Here is a 23,926-nt window from a genome sequence, read left to right as displayed (position 1 = left end):
AAGACGTTTTGGCAGGGGGGAAACTGATCAGAAAATGTAACGGAACATTGTAGAAATGTAGTGGAGTAGAAAGTATAGATAATTGCTGCAAAATGTAACAAAGTAAAAGTCAAAAGTAGGCAAGGCATTATTGAGTCTACTTAAGTAAAGTACAGATACGTGAAAAATGTACTTAAGTAAAGTAACGAAGAATTTGTACTTTGTTACATTCTACCACTGCATTTTGGCCCTATAAATAGCGATCAATCACCAAATAATGCAGGATTTAATCAGTTTATTTGCTTATATAAATTGCAGTGTTAGTGGTTTTTTTTGCATACTATGATATTTTTTTCAACAAATGATCAGAAATACATTACAGTACAATACTATCATTGTAAACGACTGTAGAATTAAATAAAATGCAGTAAGCAATCATTTGGAGCAAATTGTCATCACTCACATGTGCGTAAGAGTGCTTTTCAGTGTTCGTAGATTTTGTTCTTAGCTAAGAACAAATCCAAGTTAAGAAAACATTTGTAAATGCCAGAATCTTCGTAAAAAGTTCGTAAGAAGGGTTTAAGAACACATTTCTTCGTAAGAACGGTTGGTGAATGAGGCCCATTGTTATGTGAGTTATCTGTAAAGAACTAGGCTCTCTCTTACTCAACTCTTCTTCCCCTTCTAACTTCTGCTCTGATGGTGACTGATGGTGACTGGCTGTTTTTCCTTGGTCTTCCTTATCTGTTTCACCTGAAATCTCCATGTTCAATCTGCAAGTCAGGATGAAGAGTCAAAACAGGACAAGCTCTCAACTTTAACAGTAGACAATGTACGACTGCTCTATTTACTGCTGCAATAGAAAAGGTCCGCCAGTGTCTACATTGGTATGTTTTCTTATTGTGCTGTCAGTTCTTGGAGTATCTTCAAATGCTTCACATCCCTAAAATTAGTACAACCTCAGCCAAACGGTTATGTAAGTCAATGAAACATAATCATTAACAAAAAGTATTAAAATGTTGCGAAAACATAAGAAAATCGGACATGTGTTTTCACCAACATTTACAAAATAAACACACAAAACATTAATCCAAAAGATTTCAAAATGTAGAAACATGAACAAAATATTCCTTAACATTATGTACTTTGCATTTTTTGACTTTTTTTCATTGTTACTCTACATCAAATTATCATTTAACAATTCAACTTTGCTCTTGCAATTTCCTTTTTTTTTTTTTATTCAATTATGACCTGATTATTCCTAGTAGCACAGTAAAATAATATTTTTAATTTGATCTCTATTCATTAATTATGAATAAATATATCCTCCATAGAACGAGAGAGGGATTCTTCACCCATAATTACTATAAAACTTATCTCACCTATACTCAATATCACATGAAATATTAAGTGGAAAAATAGGGACAAGACAGCTATAAGCAAAATTAACAGAATACTTAGTGTTTCTGTGAGATGACCACCAATTTTAAAATGTCAGAGAACACAAAGGTCCTTGTGTAAAATTACAATGGGATTGAGAGTATCCAAGGTGTGCTAAAGTTTGGTTGTTTAAATAATCACGTAGTATATGAGCGCAATAACATTTTGTGAATTTACAGACGATTATTGCCTCACCTGAGCTCTTCTGTTTTGATAAGCCAACGGCAAGAGGAAATATTTTAAGTAACTGACATAAAACCTCTGTTTGATCTTCACTGGATGGTTACATACAACAATACTAACTCCACCCTCTCTCCTACCCACAGATGTCACACACACACACACACACACACACACACACACACACACACACACACACACACACACACACACACACTCTCTCTCTCCCTGAGCATTTTAATAGGTCTACAGTAAAGGCATACAACATTTTACTTTATTGTTATTGAGGATTTTTTTTTTTACTCAAAATATCAACTTTACAGTAACCTCCCCAAATATTTTCATTATAACCTTAAACATTATCTCTGTTCATCTACTTGAATACACAATACACAAGAATGCAGCTGAGGTCTTGATACTTGATAAGTCATCAAAAATTTCATGAGGTGATTGGTGGCTCAAAGGCCAACAGGAAAGTGGCAACGGATTTAAAAAGGCACCAGTGTTCCACCAGGAGGTCAGTCATTGACAAAGATGGGTGGCATTACATGTCTTCTCCTTTTGCTGTGGGCCGGTGAGTATTCTCGTACATGTATGGTTCTTACATTAACCATTCTTTATTCTTTGAAATTGTATTTATCATGTATTTTAAATTGAGTTAATTGATCACACATGCACATCTATTGTATGTATCAGTGGTCAGCTCAAGTTAAAAATTTGTCAAAGCCAGTGTGATGTGGCCTTTTCTTCTGATGCCCATTACAGTAATATACTGAAGGATGAATTCAGTTGGAGATTTTTTTTTCAACTCATAACTCTGCTGCAAGGCTTTTAATGCACATTAACAGCACACATCACACCTGTTTTAGCAGCACTTCACTGGTTACCAGTCCAGTATAGAATTCAATTTAAAATCTTGGTCATTACTTTCAGAGCCTTGCACGGTCAAGTTCCTTCATACATCTCTGATTTGATACAGCTACATACCCCCACCCATAGTCTGAGATCATTAGGTCAGAGGCTATTAGTGGTTCCGCGCACTCATTTTAAAACTAGAGGGGATCGGTCATTCCAAGCAGTGGCTCCTAGGCTGTGGAATGACTTGCCTCTCTCGCTTCACGTTGTGTGGATTCTGTCGAATCTTTTAAAAAGCAGCTGAAGACTCTGCTGTTCAAGCAGGCTTTTACTTAGTCAAGGGTTTTTATGGTTGTTTGTTATGTTTTCTATTTGTATTTCAGTTTGCTTGTATTGTGACTTCTTGTGTTGTATTGCATTTTATTGTGAAGCACTTTGTGATTTTTATCTGTGAAAGGTACTATACAAATAAACTTTACTTACTTACTTACAGTACCTACTTAGTAGATGTGACGCAGCCTCTGCGTACCTCAGCCATATTGGCTGTTTTCTGTTTTCATTATGGCTCTTGCCTGTCTCCTCTCTAGAAAAGTCAGTTAAAAGTGTAGGTAGTGTTATAATGCAGCTGTAAGTAATAAGGAGCAGATCCAAGAGTTGACACTGCAGGTAGTGGATGACAGTAAGAGCTCAGAGACGTGGGGCCCTTCAGGAAAAAACTTAATCTGTGGTGCCTGCAGTTTGGTCTGCTGCCACAAATGTTGCTGTTTTATGTACCTATTCCAATAGAGAAACTAGAGAGAATGATTACCTCTCACACTGGAGTGAAGTGACTAGAAGCCCCACACTACCTCAGCCGTGTATGTAAGGGAGTTTGGAGCTCTCTAGCCAGTTTTGAATGGTTCCTAACAGGCAATTAATGAAATATTAACCTCACTTTCTGCTGAACCTGTAGATTTGCCTGTCCTCTTACACTCACGCACAACTTTTAATTGAAACCATTTACCAGAATCCATATTCCACAGCCCCATAGAATATTTTAATTCAATTAAAACGTGTCCTTCTTATAGTTTGAATGGACTCTTGATTCATGCTAAATAAATAAAAGATACTTCAAATGCAATAGTTATACATATTTTAATACTACCTGTTGTTAGAGATGTTTTTGTGTTCTGGGTGACAAATGTTACTGTTGTCAGTGTTCTAGTATAAAAGTTAATCCTGAGATGTGTATCAAGTGTTGTGGTTGCATTAGTTCAGAGCTTCATATCAGTAAAGAGAACTGCCTGAACAGTTTTGTAAAAGTGAACTCAGTATAGACAATATGTGTTAGCAATTGTAAAAAAAGAATGCAATTTTTGGCATAATTCACCATGTATATTGATAACTTTCTCGAGAATAAATAAGTTGTTCTTTATAACAAGCACTGTTCTAACTTACAGTAACCTGGTGGAGGACTTTCTGTTTCAGGTGTTACAGTGAGCACAGGGCTGGATCTGCAGAAGAGAATCATCGGAGGTCAACCGTGTGGACCAGCTGAGCGTCAGTACCATGTGATATTAACAGATCAAAATGGAAAGTTCACGTGTGGTGGATCTCTGATTAGTAACCAGTGGATTCTGACTGCAGCTCACTGCTGGAAGGGGTAAGAAAGTCACTTTAATGCTTTATCTGAATGTCCTGAAGAAAAATAGCATTGCTTAAGTTCATGATCAGCGATTACTTAATATTAAAGTATGATGCATTTATAATAATTCAGTGATGTTCGGCTTTACCCTTATTACTTATTTCTAGTGCCAATGGAGTAGTTGTAGGTTGGCATGCTGTTAAAAATAGTCAACAATGGAAAATTGTTGACGAACCTGTGATCTATTATGACAACATGGACATCCAACACGACATCATGCTGCTGAAACTACCCACACCTACTTTGATTGCACCTGTACCACTTCCTCGCTGTGGAATTCATCCGAGTCCGTGAGTCATGATCTTTCCTCCTTATTAAAACTGAAAATTCAACTCATGAGGAACTCAAACTCAGAAATTCACAATTTTTTTTTTTGTAAATGTAAAGTCATTAGTGGGGAACGTAGTTTGTGTGTTTTTATCATTATTAGCATTAAAAAAAGAAAAGAAAAAGAAAGCTGTTATAAGAACTTTTTTTTTTATTTGAGTAAGTTTAAATGTTTATTGTTTCAGAGGTACGATGGTTCAGATTGCAGGTCACGCAGACAATACTGGAAAACCTGGCGATAAACATAGTGAGTTCTTTCTCCATTTAGTGATAACACATAAATGTTTATCACAGTTGGTGTTCTTATTTTTTGGGTTTCTATATTTGGCAACATTTCTGACAGATATTTACATTGAATACATTTTTATTTTGTCCTAAAAATATGTTTCTTATTATTTTTGTAATACGTATACATAATAAAACATAAATATGCCAATTGATTTTGCAACTTAGCAATTGAAGATATACGAAAAACAAATTGACATTATTTAATAAATCAAATAAATATCCAAATTTGAAGCTGTTTTATTCTTTAAAATGTTTGGGTACATTTTAATCAAGTATAAATAAGTATAAATAGATCAGATTCCAATGGTAAGTTACAACATAGTTTTGTTTGTGTTTCTGTGTACCTTGTAAGAAAATAATGATGCTGTTTATGTTTAGTAGAAAATAAACACTTTTGTTCTATTTTCATCTAGAAAATGGTGAAACACCTGACCTCCAATGTGCTGAAATCCCGGTTGCCGCCTGTCTATGGGGCTTAAGTTTATCAACACTTTTCTGTGGTGACACAAGATGCGGTGTAACTGCATGTCCAGTGAGTTGTATGGCCTCTAACCTTACATCATTTCTACTGTCACTTTAATTTACAGTAGAAAGTATTTCAATAAATAATATAATTTCTCTCACAGGGTGACTCTGGTGGAGGAGTGGTGTACAACGGCAAGATTTATGGTGTCATTCGTGGTGCTCTGAATCATGGATATGTATGTGGTGGAGAAAATATGTTTATGGACGTCTGTAAATACATGGATTGGATCTTTCGCACTATTAACACACCATAGAGATGTCTAATGTGTGGTTAACTGTGAAATGCTCTGTTATTTAAAAGACATTTCACAGAAAATTGTGACTTACTAAAATTTGCACTTGATCAATTTACAACATTAAATGTTCAACTACCATTTAAGACAAACAATAATGATTCTACCCTGTTGTTATGGTTTAAAAAACACTTACCTATCTAGTTTTTAACAAACAAATCTTTTAAATAAATTTCTTTTTTTCTTTTTTCAATGTAAGTTTGCCCTCATGTAAATTCAATAGATTGATCATGTTATCATCTAAAACTAGGCACAAGGCCAGATATGCCAAAAACATACTTTTAACAATTATAATCAATGTGACTTATTTGACAATGTTGTCAGTTAAAATAAAATAAAGATGACTCACAATCATTGTTTCACAGATTGTTCTTTTTATACTTCCATTGTCACAGAAAAAGATACATGAACATATTTCTGTGCAATGTAAAGGTCCACTACTTAATATCATTAAACCTGCAACTGATCTTTTTTTTTGCAGGAGCAGGAACATCCATGTGAACACAACAAAGTCATATCACCTTTTATCACAGATTGTAGACACTTAATCAAACTAAGTGCCTGCTGTGGTCTGAAAATGACCCTTTGAGAGCTCTAACAGTGAACCAAAACAATAAAGTTGTAGAACAGACAGTTAAACAATGAGCTGAAACTCACCATGAAGCTCCTTGAGAGAGGGCTGCAGATTCAGGTGATAATTCTCTGTATCATCACTACAAGTGAGCCCCAAGTGAGCCCTTTCACATCATTGTTGATACATTGTTGTCATAATATCATTTATACTGTAGGTGCTTTATATTACCAATGAATCCAATGACTAACTCATCATCAGTAAGGAAGGGGCAAAAAATAGAGTAAGGGATGTGTTTTCTTACCTTTCTGAAGGAAGGACTTTTTTCTTGCCACAGTTTTGTACAACAATACTATCCCTATTTTACCCAGGCCCAGGTTGAAAAATAGTGTGGCCTGAGGCTTGGTCAATTTACATAGAAACAATTAAAAGTCCCTACGACTGTGCTGCTACTGATTAAAGGTGAAGGTAACAAAGGATGTATTATTACTCAAAAAGAAAGAAAGAAAGAAACAAATAAATGAAAGGTCGCTTCTGGCAAAATGTTGAAAGCGTTTATTCAAGTGGCTGTTTGATGGTGAAATCATAAAAACATAGACAATCTTTGTACATATTCAAATAGTGAAGGGTGTGGCCGTTTAGTTCAGTTGGTAGAGCAGGCGACGTGTACAGAGGCTTGTTCCTCCACCAAGAAGGTCCAGGGTTTGAATCTGACCTGTGACGGTTTTCCTGCATGTCCAATAAAGGCAGAAATGCTCAAACACCTTAATATATATATATATATATATATATATATATATATATATATATATATATATATATATATATATATATATATTGGATGGTTACAACCCACACATAGACAAACAGCCTTCTTCAGGGTGTAGCCCTCAGCACAGTTTCCCCTTTAGTAGATCCAAGATGACTGCAAACACCTGAAGTATGGGTACTACTACTGTACTGCATACTACTGGGTGGCTCTACAAGATGTATAGAAGGAAGAACAAGGATTATAAGAAAACAAATATGGCTGTACAGACAACAAGACAATAAATAATACAAATATACAGTAACTACAATATATAACTATTTACAGCAAAGGCACCAGGCCATATGAATCAGAACAACAACGTATGTTAATGAGGCTTTTATAAAGAACCGTATACTGTAGTGTGGCCGAGCTGACAACTGTTCTCCCAGTCACCAGTGAGGGGAGCACTGCTAAAAGTTACCAATTCAATGGAGATTCAAAGGTGGAACATTATTCACACATGGTTGTTCTTGGTCTATTTTGATCAGGTCAAACATTTGCAGACAAAATATTCACCATTTGCATTTGATACAGGCAGTTATAGACCAGAGCCATTTCCACATTTGGGAAAATATTAATTATTTTCTCATGAAGCACAACGATAAAATAGCACTGAGGTGAAGGTTGTAATTTTTGCAGAGGAAGTCAGAAAAGTGCATCTCATCATCATTATCATCATTATCATCATCATCATCATCATCATCATCATCATCATGTTTTTGTCTGCAAGCTGCCTTATTTATTTCAGTCCTTGAGATCATCAGGTTGAGAGAGGAATTAAAACCCTGACTCGGTATGGATCTCTGTCCAGTTAGAACATGATCAGGTGTGTCAGTGTCATCAGGCCAGTACTCACACTTTTCCAGTAATACGGTAGACATACTGTATGTTCTTTAGCTGCTGGAATTACTTTTGGCCGATGACCTTTCATTGAATTGCTATTCAGTTGTATTCATTCATTAAATAGCCTTTCTAAAGCTTGTGCAACTTTTGGAGTTTTAAAGGTTCTTCACACCACATGAGGTTTTAATTCATTGTATGAGGTAACCAACTGGCTGGTGTAATATGTTTGCACGCTTTGATGCTCTTCAGCAATTTCCCTTGGGATGAGTAAAGTGTTATCTTACCTTAAATCAAATCTTGATATTTTTTATTTAAATTACCAACTTTATATAATTTCTTCATACTTTTTTTCCAGACTTTAATAACAAAGCTGCATAGTTTGGTCTATAGATTACTGGATATGGAGTCCCTAACATCCAATTTTGAAAGGTCAAAAGCAAGTAAGCCAGTAGTTGTTCTGATTAACTAAATATTAAAATAATTCTCATCACTTTTTCATTCATTAATATTTATCGCCATTTTGTAATTATAATAATATGTCAGATCTTTTTTGTTATAAGTTCTATCAGGTAAAACTCCTCTCACATCAACATGGTACAGGCTCCATTGTTGACCTGTGATGATTCTCTTCTGCAGTTCCACCACGGTGCTCACTGTGACACCTGAAAGAGAAAGTCCTGCACCAGGTGACACCAGTGATGTTTGAACTTAGTAGTAAAAAAGGAAATAAATACATCAAGATTTCGTGATTCAAGCAGTGTGGTGTGGACAATGAGGTTAGGTTAGTTGTGTTCTCTAAATTCTATCTAGATGTGAATGTGAGTCTGACTGTCTGTCTCTATGTGTTAGGCCTGTGATTGACAGGTGATCTGTCCATCCATGTCTCACGGCAGTTCTTGATGGCATCACGAAAAGAAATCTATTAGATCGGGATACCATCACAATATTGTGAATCACAGCACGATTCTTTCTGCCAGTCGGGCTGCAGCAGAGAAGCTGGATACAGCTTTGATATTATTGGTATTTTTAGCCCAATAACCGCTGTTTTAATCACCATTTAGTCACCAGATCTTATCATGGTTTATATGCATTTCTTTTAATGTTATTATTTTGGTCTTATTGCCATGGAAGCTGGATTGCTTTGTTGTTTATTGACATTTTTTAAACTATAATGCTACATCTTTCATCATTTATTTAGATGTTATCATGGTATTCATTTCATTATTTTAATAATATAATTTTGGTCTTATTACCGGTGAAATATTACAGTATGCTGTAAGACAGAACAATACGATATGGGCCGAGCGGGGCGCATTCTAATGCCATTAGCCACAATGCAATGCAGGAATTCATTTTAGAGAATCAGACAGCAATCAGCGGGTCTCTAACGACAGTATTGCTTAAATGTACATATATATATAATCAGTGGTTTTCTCACATTGCTCAGTTTTGTTCCAGTAAGTTATGCACCGTAATAACGTTTAAAAAAATCAGCGGAATACTCCGGAAGTGGTCCACATTAGGCCTATAGTTTAGAAATATTTAGTTTACATTGGGGTATACCTTATTTCTTCTGCCTATAGGAGCAGAGCCGATTAATTGGTTCATCATTTATGACCTCTGATACCCTCTGACCTCTTTCCTCAGTTTGTGAAATGGTTGAATGAGATTGTTGGCAGAATATGCAAAAGTACTTGTGTCTGTTTGCAGTAGGCTGAGGTAGAAGTGTGCCAAAAATGCCAAGACACATTGTGTATATGCACACATACCCAAACAAAGCTATATACATCTTACTCTGTGAACAAAAACAATCTGCTTATCCTTTTAATTTCCTTAAAATGCTTCCTAAAACTACTGTAACCACAGTCATCTTCTGAATATAATGATTAATATGTTAGGCCTACCATAAATTGTTATTTCAAAAAAGTAATTTATTTAAAACAACTAACAATGTCCCCCATAATAAGTCCCACACATAAATATGCTCATGTGTTTTCCCTTTCATCAACTGCAAAATTATTGGTATTTTTATTGTATAAATTCTCACCCACAACGTGCAGCAATCTTTCACAGATGCGGAGCGGTACTTGCTATGTCACTTCCGGAGTGTTCTGCTGATTTTTTTAAACGTTATAACGGTGCATAACTTGCAAAAAACACTAATTATATATACTGTATTTTCAGGTATGTACACCCTGACAATATACAGTATGTCTCGATCATCAATTAAATCTGAAAGTCCTGAAGCAGCGATCAGTAATCTTGATAAAACTATAGCTTTCCTAAAGTGAAGACAGAATGACTTATGTTCATGTTCAGTAATTATTGATCTTTTTAACCTTGTAGGACTATGACAGCACATTTAAGTGTGCATCCAGGTAACAACAGACAACCAGGAGTGGCAATCACAAGACATGAGACTCGTCCAGACCAGAACAGAGACCATGACATCATGCTGCTGGAGCTACCTAACCCAACTAGGATTACACCTGTACCACTTCCTGACTGTCAAAATCAGCCCACTGTGCCTCTGTGAGTCATGATCTACTTTGATAAGTCTGAAAGCTCAACCCTCGTGGAATCTTAAATTGACAAATTCATGAAGAATCTTTTTTTAAATGTGCAATCATTAGTGGGAAAAGTATTATTTTAAATAAATTAAAAAAAAAACTTCTTTATATTGTATTTCAGCGAAGCTACACTTCAGATTGCAGGTTATGGACCCAAACCTGGCGAAAGACGTGAAATGAATCATTTTTATTTTATAATAACAATTATGCATGTTTATCAACAGTGTTCTTATTATTGTTTTTGCTACATTGTTTGTATATTTGGTAACATTTATGACACATTTACATTGAATATATTTTCATTTTGTCTTACAAACGTGTTTCTTATTACTGTAATTATATTAATCTAGAAAACTTAAATCTGCTAACACTTCTCAACTTAGCACAACTCAAGATATCCTCTTCAGGAAAACTAATTTACATTCTTTAATAAATCAGATACATAACCTAATTTAAAGAGCCAGTTTAATTCTTACAAAAAAAGTTTGTTTGCGTTTCATAGACATACAGTATGTACCAATGGTAATTTACAGCAGAGTTCTGTTTATTGTTCTGTGCATCATGTGAGAATATATTGACGTTTTTTGTTTTGTAGCTATAAAAGCTGTTTTATTGTCATGTAGCATCAGATACTCTTCAATGTGCTAACAGTCAGCTGTACAGATCAAAATGATCAATTTAGGTTCTGTGGCCAAAGCAATAGAGTGGCTCTATGTTCAGTGAGTAGGCATGGCTTCTAACCAACATCTGTCTACAGTCATCATGTTTTACCACTTTCATTTAAAAAAGCATTTCAATAAAGAATATAAAAGTAACAAACAATATATACAACTCTCTCACAGGGTGACTCTGGTGGAGGAGTGGTGTACAACGGCAGGATTTATGGGATCATTAGGGGCTTGGATCGCACCAATATCTGTACAGAAAAATCTGCAACTGGTGAACGTCTGTTCATTAAGTAAGTAGATCAACAACATCACTGGCCAATAATCCTAGACTGTTATTGAAACAATACTAGGATGTTCGGGGTGTGGTTAACTGTGAAACTTCATTACGTCATTTAAAATGCATTTCACATGTGAAATTGTTGAGTTCATTTACATTTGCAATTGATACATTTATAATTGATTGGTTACATTAAATGTTCATCTATCATTTGTCAAGCCATTTAAGATAAACAATTGTGATTCTATGACTGTAGTATCACAGGGTAGTCTGAGTTACAAATGTTAATTTACACAATGTTAGCTATCAAACTGTTATCAAACCCTCCCTGACCACCTGAGGGCCCCACAGACTACTGATGTGTTAAAACAAAACCTAAAAACACATCATTTTAGAAAAGATATATATTATACGTTTTACTTTTTAACTATTTATTGATTTTTATCTTTTTTAATTGCATTATTATATGCTCTGTAGCACTTTGAGATTGCTGTAATGTAAAATGCAATACAAACAATCTTTTTTTATTATTATTATAAAAAACAATTTTAAATTTAATTAAAACAAATTTACAGTTTTTTTTTTCAACCAAGAAATCCTTTTCCTTTTTTTCAATTAAAACAAATTGTACATTTGCTCTTATGTAAATTCAATAGATTAAGCATGTTGGAAAAACTATTAAAGGGACAAATATATAAATATATGTTTAAAAACATACTTTTCACAAGTTTAATCAGTATGACTAAAATGAAATTGAAGATGACTCACTGTCATTGTTTCACATATACTTCTTTTATTCTTTCAGTTTTAGTGTCACAGAAAAACATACATGAAACGATCTCTGCACAATTAAAATCTCCACCGTTAATGTCTTTTAACCTGCAATAAATTATTTTTTTTGCCACTTATGGCAGCAAAGACAAGCTGTAAACACAATAATGACACATCACCTTTTCTCTTACGTTGTTTACTGTACACATTCAGTAGTTTCCGAGCATTGGCAATCATTGGGGTTCATGCTTTCTGGCCACCTGATCAAGTTAAATCCAATATTCACTCTATTTAGCTTTGTTTATGGCCTCTACCAAATCCTGAGAGTGATAATAAGTAGTGTTTTACGAACTGACCCAAGAGCCGGTTAATTAACCCTCACTCGTGTCACTGAACCGAGAGACTCAAGTGCCATATGTCAATGAACCGACTCGCTCCTGTTTTTTTCTTTTACCTCATTCGTGCTGTTGTGTGTAGCTGGTATTCTTCTGCTACTGTGTGTGTAAGTAATCTAGCTCATTAGCGCCTCCGCTGGAGTGGTGGTGGTAGAATCAGTCAGGAAATGAGCTACCTAGACCGCGCACCAGGCTACTGAACGAGACCGAATGTAACCGTGCTACCGGCCGGCCCGCTCGAGTCTAATGTAATCAAGTGGTGTCTTGGTTCTCAGCAAGTTTGAGTTATTAACCAAGTCTTGTTTCTGGTGCATCTTAGAGGATTGTGTTCATGACAATTCACACATTATCGATGGGAAAATACATCACATACAAATACACGTGATGTTATCGTGGTAGTTATGTTAAGTTAAATGTTAGAGAAGTGAATGTTGCTACATGGTAGGTAGGCTGTCACGAGGAGACCGCTCACCAGGCTACTGAACGAGACTGTAAGGACTGTAACCGATCCCAGAAGCCTTTATTTCTCGTGCATCTTAGATGATTGTGTACATACAAATTCATAGACTACATTATCGATGGATATCACATAAAAATGCACGTCATGTTATCTTAGTAGTTATGTTAAGTTAAATGTTTGTTACATGATAGGTAGGCTGTCACCAGTAGACCGCGCACCAGGCTACTGAACCAGACCATAACTGTGCCTAATGCATGAGTCATGTAATCAAACGGGTGTCTAGGTTCTCGGCAAGTTTGAGTTATCAACCGATAGCAGAAGCCTTTATGTCTTGTACATTTTAGAATTGTGTTCATGGAAATTCATAGGCTATATAACCAAGGGGAAAGTATTATATCACATACACATGCATGTAATGTTATCTTGGTAGTTATGTTAAGTTAAATGTTAGAAGTGAATGTTGCTACGTGGTAGTTAGACTGTCAAGAGGAGACCTATCGAATGGAACCGTGGCCAGTGCGTGAGTCTAGTGTCGGTCAGTATGAGTGTGTAAATAGTATGTCGAGACCAAATGTAAACGCAACGAGTCTTCCGCGGTGTCTTGGTTCCTGCCGGGGGAAGTAAATGCGCAAATAGAAATGTCATTTGATACTCACACAGACAAGAGCAGGGGTCCGTTTCAGGAAGGAGGTTTACCAAACTCAGAGTCTAACCCTGATGTCTGTTGATTTACCCTGAGATGGGAAACTCTGAGTTTTCAGTTTCAGAACAGCTGATATGAGTTGGTTCAATCAACTCGGAGTATGTTCATGCGCGTGCACCACCAATCAAAAGGCAGCATGAATGGAGCCATGATTCTACGATTCACCATGGTAACAACCACCAACAAACAGGTCGGCGGAAATACTCATGTGCACAAACAGCGAGTTTGAACATGCATTTCAAAGCAAGACAGCGGCTGCTGCAGCAAAAGAGAGAGAATTGGTGTGTGAGAAAATTGGTGTGTGAGAAAATTGGTGTGTGAGAAAATTGCTGCTCGAGTCAATGCGTAAGCATTAAGAGTGTATTAATTTCATATTTAATCACAGTTAACTTATAATATTACTGGTGAAAACTGGAATTGTATTACACCTATAATTTCATTTAGGTGCAATCCTGCGGGCAAAAAAGTAAGCTACTACTAATCCCATTCTGAGGCTGCAGAACTATAATGTATAATCATTTATTTCTTTTTAATGGCTCTCACTGGATTGTGTCCAGGGAACACTACAAAAACGTTTGAAAAACATTTCAGAGCGAGTCACAATTTTCTGACGTACAGTGGCTTAACTATTACAGTAGAATATGATCCGCATCACCAATTTTATAAAGAAAACTGCCGTTTGCAAAAAACGTAATGCGACAAAGAATCTGCTGGGATGTTAAAGCCTGTCCACGATGGCTAATGTTAGTGATATGAGGACGGATAAGGTATCTACATATCTAATGGACTGTGATAAAAAATGTGGAAATGAAAATACATCTAGTTGGCACTCAATATCATCTCCCGACGTAAACTCTCTGTGAAGTAATACAGCTTTTTCATCAACGGGATTGTCCACAAAAGGACATGACATGTTTGAGAAAAAAAACTTATAATCTGCCTAACATAAACCAATACATTTTTTTATTCATGCAGATAACAAACTGCATTAAAATGTGCCTGATACAGACTGAATGAATGAATGAGGAAATGAGTGAGAAGAAACCTCAAGTTTCTCTCATTCTCCTCCTTCTGACACTGAGAGAGGGAGGAGACTGAGAGAAACTCGAAGTTTCTTGAAGAAAACCTGCTCCCGACCAGGTTAAATTCACAGAATCAGTTACCATAGTAACTGACTCTGAGGTTAAGTTAACTCTCTTTCTGAAACGGAAAACCCAGAGTTTCCCTCATCTCAGGGTTAACAAACTCAGTTTTCACTAAACCTGGTTTCTGAAACGGACCCCCGCGCCGTACCCAAGTTTGGTTTATTAAAAAACGACGCGCTATCACTCCATGAGGCAAATTCTGGGAATTAAAACTCCGGCTGTGCGAGCTGCTCCGTTTGATAAGAAAGCAAAGTATTTTAATAAACTCACTGACGTAAACGTATCAAACACCTCATTTAATCTTCATTGGGCAGTTAAATATGAAAATAACCGGAGCACTGAAGACACAGCAAAGCCAGGGATCACACATTTGAAAACAAATGATAAAAAAGAACTTACCACAATCCACCTAGTCTGAGGTGTGTTTGCATCAGAGTCTAGTTGAGGTTAAATTTGCCTAAATTTGACTCACACACACACAGTGTTGAATTATGTTTCAACTGGTTTGATACAGGAGCCTATATCACTTTGCCATATCAGTTAATGGCTTATTCCACCTATTTCTGATGTTTGAATTCGGTTCCCCATTTGCAAAGAAACCACTTAGATTTGTTTTTTTACATTACATCCTATCATAACAGTGTCTCACCTTAAAGGTCCCAAACTTATTTTTGATTGTCCAGCTTCATAATAAATAAATGGGTGAGGCTATTTGCACCCCTGGTACAATTATCAGTGTATGCTATTTGTACCCTGGTGCAATTAGAAATGAATGCTATTCGTACCCTGCCGGTGCACACAGCAATGTGTTCTATTAATACCTCGTCTGGTACAAATATCAATGTATGCTATTTGCACCCCTGTGCATTTACAGTACCTTGGCATACATTTACACACAGTTATCCATACTACTCATGTATTACACCTTTTTGGAATATTATCGCCCTGACATTCTTACCCTAACCAATCCCACTCCTCTTTCCTAAACCTAACCAACCCAACCAGAGCAGGCATATGCATGAGTCTTCCCCTACCACCCTGCAAAAAAAAATTTCACGTTCGCGGGTCCTGACTTGCGCAATTGCATGTGTGGCGGCACGAGAGCGGACAAAACCAAACACCGACAACGGCACCCTGGGAATTTCACCCAGAGAATGATATCACTTACTAATGAATGATTTTACTTCCAATTGCAAGATTATTAATATATTTAAAAGGTCACTCAGGTCAGTATACAAAGGCGCCAAAGACGAGGTTCAACTTACAAAAGGATACAATTTTATTTCAATAAAAATCAATAAAACAATCAATTTAAAAACACATTCATATCAAAAAGGGGGGAAAATAATTGTTCTGAGGCTTACCAGTGGCGGAGAAGGGGGTACGAGGGGGTAAGGGGGATCCCAGGGAAAGTCACCCGTGAACACACAAAAAAAATAAATAATGAAAACGGGGAAACACAGCACACCGGGAAGGAGATACCACCACCCGGACACCAACACCACCACCTTCAGCTCTCAGTCAACTAAAAATGGGGAGAGAAATGGGAAACGCACACACAAAATGAAAGGGTTTCACTCCACAAAAGAAATATCAAAAATCAATAACAGATTATAAATAAACAAATTGAAAGGAATCAAACACAATATAAATACAATATAATGGCCAGAACTAAAATAGCTGGTTCCAGAAAGCCATACAAAGCAAGAAACAAAACTACTTATAATCGACACAACATACAAAAAAAAAAAAAAATCAATGTTTAAATAAAAAAAAAAGACTAACTAAAGAAAACTAAACAAAATATAAATACAACTTTTAATTAAATTGAAAACAAAATAGAAAGAAAATAAAGAAACAACTAAATCAACCAAATTAAAGTAGGGAGTCAAACCCTTCAACTATAAAAAAATAGCTCGATAAAACAGGTGAATCATTTTGGTCCACTAGCCGTGAAGGCAAGACAGGCGTGCAGCAAATCGCCACGATATTCAATTTTCAATAACAGCAGCAGTCGCGGCAAAAGCCGTCTGAAGCAAGCAGCAGCCTCGGCAAAAAAAAAAGTAGCGTCTCGGCTAAACAGCAGTGTCTCGGCTAAACAGCAGCGTCTCGGCTAAACAGCAGCGTCTCGGCTAAATCCAATCCAATCCAATCCACTTTATTTATATAGCACGATTTTAACAAACAAGGTTTCCAAAGTGCTGCACAAAAGATAAAACAAAGTAAATAGATAACACAATAAAAGCAGAGGTACCCACTATTAAATAAATGCAATAAAAAACTAAAACAGCAGTGTCTCGGCTAAACAGCAGTGTCTCGGCTAAACAGCAGTGTCTCGGCTAAACAGCAGCCAGTAGTGGAAGTACTAAGCAGCTACAAGGATCTCCGGTGGCTTCAGCCCAGTTCCGCTCAAGCAGAGTTTTGGTAAGCCCAGAGGGAGAAGCTCCGAGCATGCAAACGTAGCAGCTATCAGTGTTACTCGCTCCTCATTCACGCGTTCAACCAGCAAAGTGAATGACAGCCCGCCAACCGAAGATCTGTAGCACAGCAGAGCACCTACACGGAGTGAGCGATGCGGAAGTATGACGCACTTCCGTCACCAGCAGGCAAGAGAGGGCGGAAGGGGGAAACTATCAGTTTTTATACGGGGCCCTGAGGCAGTGATTGGTCAACAGAGCACCAGGTAGTTAGGAGTTCAACTCATACTGCTACACATGCAAATTATCAAATCCAAAATAAAAAAAAATAAATAAAAGAAAAATCACCTCACCAGAGACTCAAACTCCAAACTCCCACACCAAAGGTAAGCACTCTAACCACTCACCTAGCAATCCTTACAGAATGTTGAACAACTCTTTATCACTTGGTTTCTTCAGGCCGCGGTTGCTAGGTAACCGTACTGTATACAAAAAAATAGGTACTAACTAATAGACTTAACGGTTGTATGCTTTCACTGAAGACAGCGCAACTGTAGTATCCATTTTCCGCTAGAAATTAAATTGTTATAAACTTTAGAGACTAAACTTTCCTAATATGCCAGTTTCTGCTGTCATGGAAGATGAACATCCGCCATGATTTTGGTGCATCCGAGCAACGTGTTTTTTGTTGTTACGTTACAGGGTGTGAATAGAGGCCGAGGCTATTTGTACCGGGGGTGCAAATAGACACTCCGTAAATAAATAGCTTATTTTCCACTCCAAAAAAAATCAAATAATAAAATCTTCTAACCCCACTAGAAGAAAAGATGGTAAACCAGAGTCTCTCTCCATTTTCCTCTCATCTCTCTCTACCTTTATGAAGAAGACTCATGAAGCTCCAGGATAAACTGAACTCTTTGTAACTCTCCAGATGAGTCTTGGTGTAAATATAGGCTGCTGCTCTACAAGCTAGAAAACCTGTGGGCTGGTGTCCTTTTTATTTTCTTTACCCCTCAGACCTGAGTCTGCCTCTGGCAAAGCCCATGTTATTCCATGATTGACAGTATTTACTTATAAAACATGTAGGCTACATTTGCAAACCAAAAGCCCCTGACAAAAGGGTCATTCCTCTTTTGAAAAGAAAAACGGTGACCGCTAAAACGTGCAAGTGTACTGAATGCAGAGTTAACCCATGATGAATCAGAGTGGCCAGAGATAGAAAGGGGCCATGATGGTCACTGTTTCAGCACCACAAACAACCTGTTGGGGTTTAGCATGTCTAGCAGCTTTCATGTACACATGGAGGTTGTGAAAGAAAGCGGTTTGGCTTTGGAGAAGGATCCTTACTGGGTTTGGGTGATGTTTTTGGCACAAAGCTGAAGAAGTTTTGCGAAGGGCTGTATGTGTGAGCAAATCATTTTAATAGACCTATAGTACCGGTATATAGCAACAATTTCAATTTTAATAAATGCCTTTAGAAAAGGTGATATTTTATCAACTTAAGTTAAACTTTTACTCATCTTTTTATCATAAACCTAAAGACAATTTATGTTCATCTACTTGAATTTACAATGATGGCAGTTTCATGTTGGTCTAATGTCTGCTGAATGGAATATGGTTGAGATAAGGTTTTTCACAGGTTTTTTTTTCTCTGTATGTCAGATCCTTTTTTCTGCCGCTGGGCAGGAACACTTGATAAGGGATCAAAAATATGCAAAAGTTCAGATGTTGGTAGCCAATGGGATTGTGTTCATGAAACTTCACGAGGTGATTGGTGGCTCAAAGGCCAACAGGACAGTGGGAGCAGATTTAAAAAGGCACCAGTGTTACACCAGGAGATCAGTCATTGACAAAGATGGGTGGCATAACATGTCTTCTCCTTTTGCTGTGGGCCGGTGAGTAGTCATCTAATGCTTACACGTCTGCTGCTTACTTTAACCATTCTTTATACTTTGAGATAGTATTTATCATGTATTTTAAGTTGAGTTTATCCATCAGGCATGCTATTCCTACATGTGTCGCAGGGTGTTGAAATATCTATTAGGTATGTGAGGCCAGTCCAAGTTTTATAAGTAAGCCATAACATGTTTAAAATCAATTCCAAAATCTATAGGAAGCCAGTGTGATGTGGTCTCTTCTTCTGGTTCTTGTGCCCATTACAGTAATATCCTGACAGATGGATTTTTGATCAGTTGGAGGTGTAAAACGGCTGACTGAAGCAGAATCAATGGCTGACAATGATAGACACTCCTCAGCTATGTACCTCAGCCATGTTGGCTGTTTTCTGTCATTACGACTCTTGCATGTTTCCTCTCTGAAAGGCCAGTTAAAAGTTTGGGCAGGTGGTATGATGCAGATAAGGAGCAGATCCAGGGGTTGAGACTGCAGCCAGTCGGTGGCAGTACGAGCACACAGATGTCAGACCCTCCAGGAAAACTTCATCTGTGGTGCCTGCAGTTTGGTCTGCTGCCACAAATGTTGCTGTTTTATGTACCTATTCCAAAAGAAAAACTATTGAGAATGATTAGCTCTCACATTGGAAAGTGACTGGAAGCCCCACACCACCTCAGCAGTGTATGAATGAATATTATTGGAGCTCATTACAGCCAGCTTCTCTGAATGGTTCTTACTGTAACAGGCACTTTATGAAAGATTAACCTCACTTTCTGGTAAACCCCATGACTTACCTGTCCTCTTACACTCACACACGACTTCATGTTGAGACCAATTACCTAATATCCATTCCAAAGCCCCAGAAGAATTTAATTCAACTAAAAAGTTTCTTTCCTCCTTTTGTTGTAATGGACTCTTGGTTTATAGTGAGACAACTGTTGTCAAGGTTCTGGTGTAGGAGTTGATCAATCAGATGTGTATCAAGTGTTTTGGTTGCATTAGTGCTGAGCTTCACATCAGTAACGAGAACTGTCTGAACAGTTTTGTGAAAATGAACTCATTGTAGAGAAATGTGTGTTATTGATTGATAAGCTACGCTTTGACAGAACACTTATGCAACTTTTGTCATAGTTCACCATGTATATTGATAAGTTTCTAGAGAATGAATCAGTTCTCTACAACAACCACTGTTCTAACGTACAGTAACCTGGTGGAGGACTTTCTGTTCCAGGTGTTACAGTGAGCACAGGGCTGGATCTGCAGAAGAGAATCATTGGAGGTCAAACATGTGGAAAAGATGACCGTTGGTACCATGTTGAACTGACAATAACTCATCCTAAAGGAATGTTCTACTGCGGCGGTACTCTGATAAAAAAACAGTGGATTCTGACTGCAGAACACTGCTGGGAGAAGGGAGGGTGAGAAAGTGACAGTTAAACTATTAACAATATATTTCTCAATAGGTTCTGCAGCAATCTAATTCTTTCATGTAAAATTATAGCATTCCCAAAATGAAGATAGATGACTCATGTTCATGTTTTGTAATTATTGACCTAAAATATCTCAATATGACGTATTTACATTCATTCAGGGATGATCATTTTCAACCTTTACCTATTTGTAGGACTATCAAAGCACATTTAGGTGTGCATCCAGGAACCAACAAACAACCAGTGCAAACCATTGAAAGACATGAGATCTTTACAGACACCAACGGAGACATTCATGACATCATGCTGCTGAAGCTACCTGAACCACCTAACATTACACCTGCATCACTTCCTGTCTGTGGAACTCATCCACCTCTGTGAGTCATGACCTTTCCACCCTCACCGTGTCTGAATAAGTCTGAAAGCTTAACTCATGAAGAAACTACAATTAGAAATCCATGTACAATCTTTCTTTAATTGTAAAGTCATTAGTGGGCAAAGTAGCTTGTTTTTTAAAATAATTTTCTGACTTAAAACGAAAAAGAAGATATAAAGCTGTTATGAAAAAGGTTTATTTTTAATGTTTTTATTGTATTTCAGAGGTGCTACCGTTCAGATGGCTGGTCATAGCTATACCGATGAAAAACGTGAGATTCATTTTTATATTAATAATAACTGTATGTTTATCACAGTTTTTCTTTTTTACTTGTATATTTGATAATATACCTGACATATTTACAGGGAATATCTTTAATTTTGTCTTCAAAATGTGTTTCTTATTAATTATATGTGTGTATATACCTAATGAAACATAAATCTGCCAATTCACTTCTTCTCAACTGAGCACAATCCAAGATATCAGGAAAACTAATTAAATAAATCAGATAAATAAGCTAATTTAAAGATGCTGTTTGATTCTTAAACACATTTGGATGCCTTTTATATATGTAAAAATAAGTATAAATAGATCAGATTCCAGTGGTGAGTTACAGAAGAGTTCTGTTCATTTTTCTGTGTACCATGTAAACGTGCATAAGAATATGATATTTTTTGTTTTGTAGCAAAGAAAAAATTTTGTTATTCTCATCTAGAACTTAGAAGATCAACTACTCTCCGATGTGCTGACACCACGGTTGTCAACTGTGTAGCTGGGTTTTCTGTCGCCCATTACCACACGTTCTGTGGCAAAAAAGCTGGAGTGGATAGTTGTCCAGTGAGTTGGCATGGCTTCTAACTGTATATCTTTTCAATTTCATGTATTTCCATAAGTAATGTAAAAGTTTGTCTCGAACAATATCTGCATCTCTCTCACAGGGTGACTCTGGTTCAGGAGTGGTGTACAATGGCAAGATTCATGGTGTCATTTCCTCTGGTTATTGCACTAACCAAGGAACACAAGTTGAATTTATGGATGTCTGTAATAAGGATTACATGGACTGGATCAATCGAATAGTAGCAACATAGATATGTCTAATTTGTGGTTATTGTAAAATGTCCTGTCATTCAAGAGACATTTCACGTGTTAAGAAAATTGTTAAAAATTGTTACGTTATTATAAATTTGCAATTCACAATTGTTTGGATTGCATTAAATGTTTGACTCTCATTTATAAAGCCCTTAAAGACAAACAATAATTATGGTTCTCTGACTGTAGTTGCTATCTGACTGTTGTTATCTATATACAGTTTTTAAATAGCATTTTCTCCTTTTTCAATCAAAATGTGTAAAAACATAATTGTACATTTGCCCTTTTATCAATTCAACAGATTAAGCATGCTATAATCATTGTTTGGAAAAGTAACAAAGGGCCATTATATATATACAAATAAAACTTGAATATTTAAAAAATACTTTAACCATTTCTAATCAATGTGTCTACCTTGACCATGTTGTCAGTTAAAAATAAATGGAGATGACAAAAATCATTAATTCACAGTGTTGTTTTTATGCTTTCAGTGTCCCAGAATAATATACATAAACATATCTCTGTACGATATAAAGCTCCACTAGTTACAGTAATATCTTTAAACCTGCAATAACAGGTAACCATGTGAACACAACAAAGACTTATCAGCTTTTCTCATAGATTGTTCACACATTCAGCCGAGCATTAGCATTCATTTCGGGAAGGGTTTCTGGCACCTTTATTCAGTGAAAACAGCTGCCTGCTGTCACCTAAAAAATGAGAGCTGAGACATTGAACCAAAACAGTAAAGTTTTAGAACTGACAGCTAAAAAAATTAGCTGAAAGTCACTGGTTATCTCCATAAGAGAGGGCTGCAGATTCAGGTGATAATTCTCCGTTTGGTCATCACTACAAGTGACCCCTTTCACATTGTCACATTTTCTTCACATCATCATTTGATGCATGTTGTTTTGTTACAATATCAATGTATATTACCAATGACTAACTTATCATCAATGAGGAAGGGGCAGAAAAGTGCAAGGGATATGTATTATTACTTTTTTGAAGCAAGCACTTTTATTCTGGCCACAACTTTGTATTTAAGTTCAGCCCCCTTTTTTCCAGGGGCCAAATACAACAATAATATCCCTGTTTTACCCAGGTTCAGGTTAGAAAACAGTGTGGCCTGAGGCTTGGTCAATTTAAAAAAATTAAAAACAATTAAAATACACGGCTGTGCTGCTATTTAGTAAATGAGAAGGAAACAAAGGCTGTATTATTACTCAAGAAAGAAAGAAAGAATGAAGCCCTCAGCACAGTTTTCCCTTTAGTAAGAAGTAAATTAACTCACAGGTAACACATGCAAAATATGACTACTGGATGGCTCTACAAGATGTATAGAAGGAAGAATAAGGATAATAAGAAAAAATAATGTGACAAAATTAGAAAAAGTAGCTATACAGACAGCTGTGGCCAAGCTGACAATTGTGCTCCCAGTCTCCAGTGAGGGGATCGGCACTGCTAAAAGCGACCAATCCAATGGGACTTCAGTATAGTCAGTTCAGTTGGAAGATTTGGTGTTAAAGAATTGTACATGTGCTGACTACCTCTAATTTTCTCTCCTTTTTTGGACCTCCATGGTCCCGGAGTCCACAATGCCAGCTGCAGCCTCGGGTCTTAACCAAACAGGACCAACATTATAATCAAAAGGTGGAACATTATTCATACATTGCATTTGATACAGGCAGTTATAGACCAGAGCTATTTCCACATTTGTGGAAATATTAATTCTTTTCTCATGAAGCACCACAATAAAATCCAGCACTGAGGTGAAGAACTAGGCTCTCTCATCAACACTTCTTCCCCTTCTAACTTCTGCTCTGATGGTGACTGTTGGTGACTGGCTGTTTTTCCTTGGTCTTCCTTATCTGTTTCACCTGAAATCTCCATGTTCAATCTGCAAGTCAGGATGAAGAGTCAAAACAGGACAAGCTCT

General features: G+C 36.7%; 2 protein-coding genes across 2 annotated transcripts; both read left to right on the top strand.

Annotated features, from left to right (window-relative positions):
* Positions 1–2,133: 2,133 nt before the first annotated feature.
* Positions 2,134–5,228, top strand: LOC114565771 (putative trypsin-6; the record flags this gene model as incomplete). The annotated part of the gene is made up of 5 exons (XM_028594009.1): positions 2,134–2,173; positions 3,922–4,096; positions 4,246–4,428; positions 4,651–4,712; positions 5,167–5,228. Coding segments are annotated over exons 1-5 (522 nt in total), but the record flags the coding sequence as incomplete, so codon positions are not given.
* A 13,811-nt stretch (positions 5,229–19,039) lies between these two features.
* LOC114565732 (anionic trypsin-2-like) lies at positions 19,040–22,325 on the top strand. Its single transcript, XM_028593947.1, has 6 exons — positions 19,040–19,097; positions 20,327–20,513; positions 20,720–20,902; positions 21,126–21,172; positions 21,617–21,738; positions 21,840–22,325. Exons 1-6 carry the CDS (start codon positions 19,058–19,060, stop codon positions 21,987–21,989), a joined length of 729 nt encoding a protein of 242 aa, XP_028449748.1. The 5' UTR covers positions 19,040–19,057; the 3' UTR covers positions 21,990–22,325.
* The last annotated feature ends 1,601 nt before the right edge of the window (positions 22,326–23,926 follow it).

This window comes from Perca flavescens, chromosome 2 (assembly GCF_004354835.1).
Source record: "Perca flavescens isolate YP-PL-M2 chromosome 2, PFLA_1.0, whole genome shotgun sequence".
In the NCBI taxonomy this organism is placed as follows: Eukaryota; Metazoa; Chordata; class Actinopteri; order Perciformes; family Percidae; genus Perca; species Perca flavescens.
The sequence above is the reverse complement of the archived record's forward strand: the minus strand, read 5'-3'. Positions and strand labels throughout refer to the sequence as shown.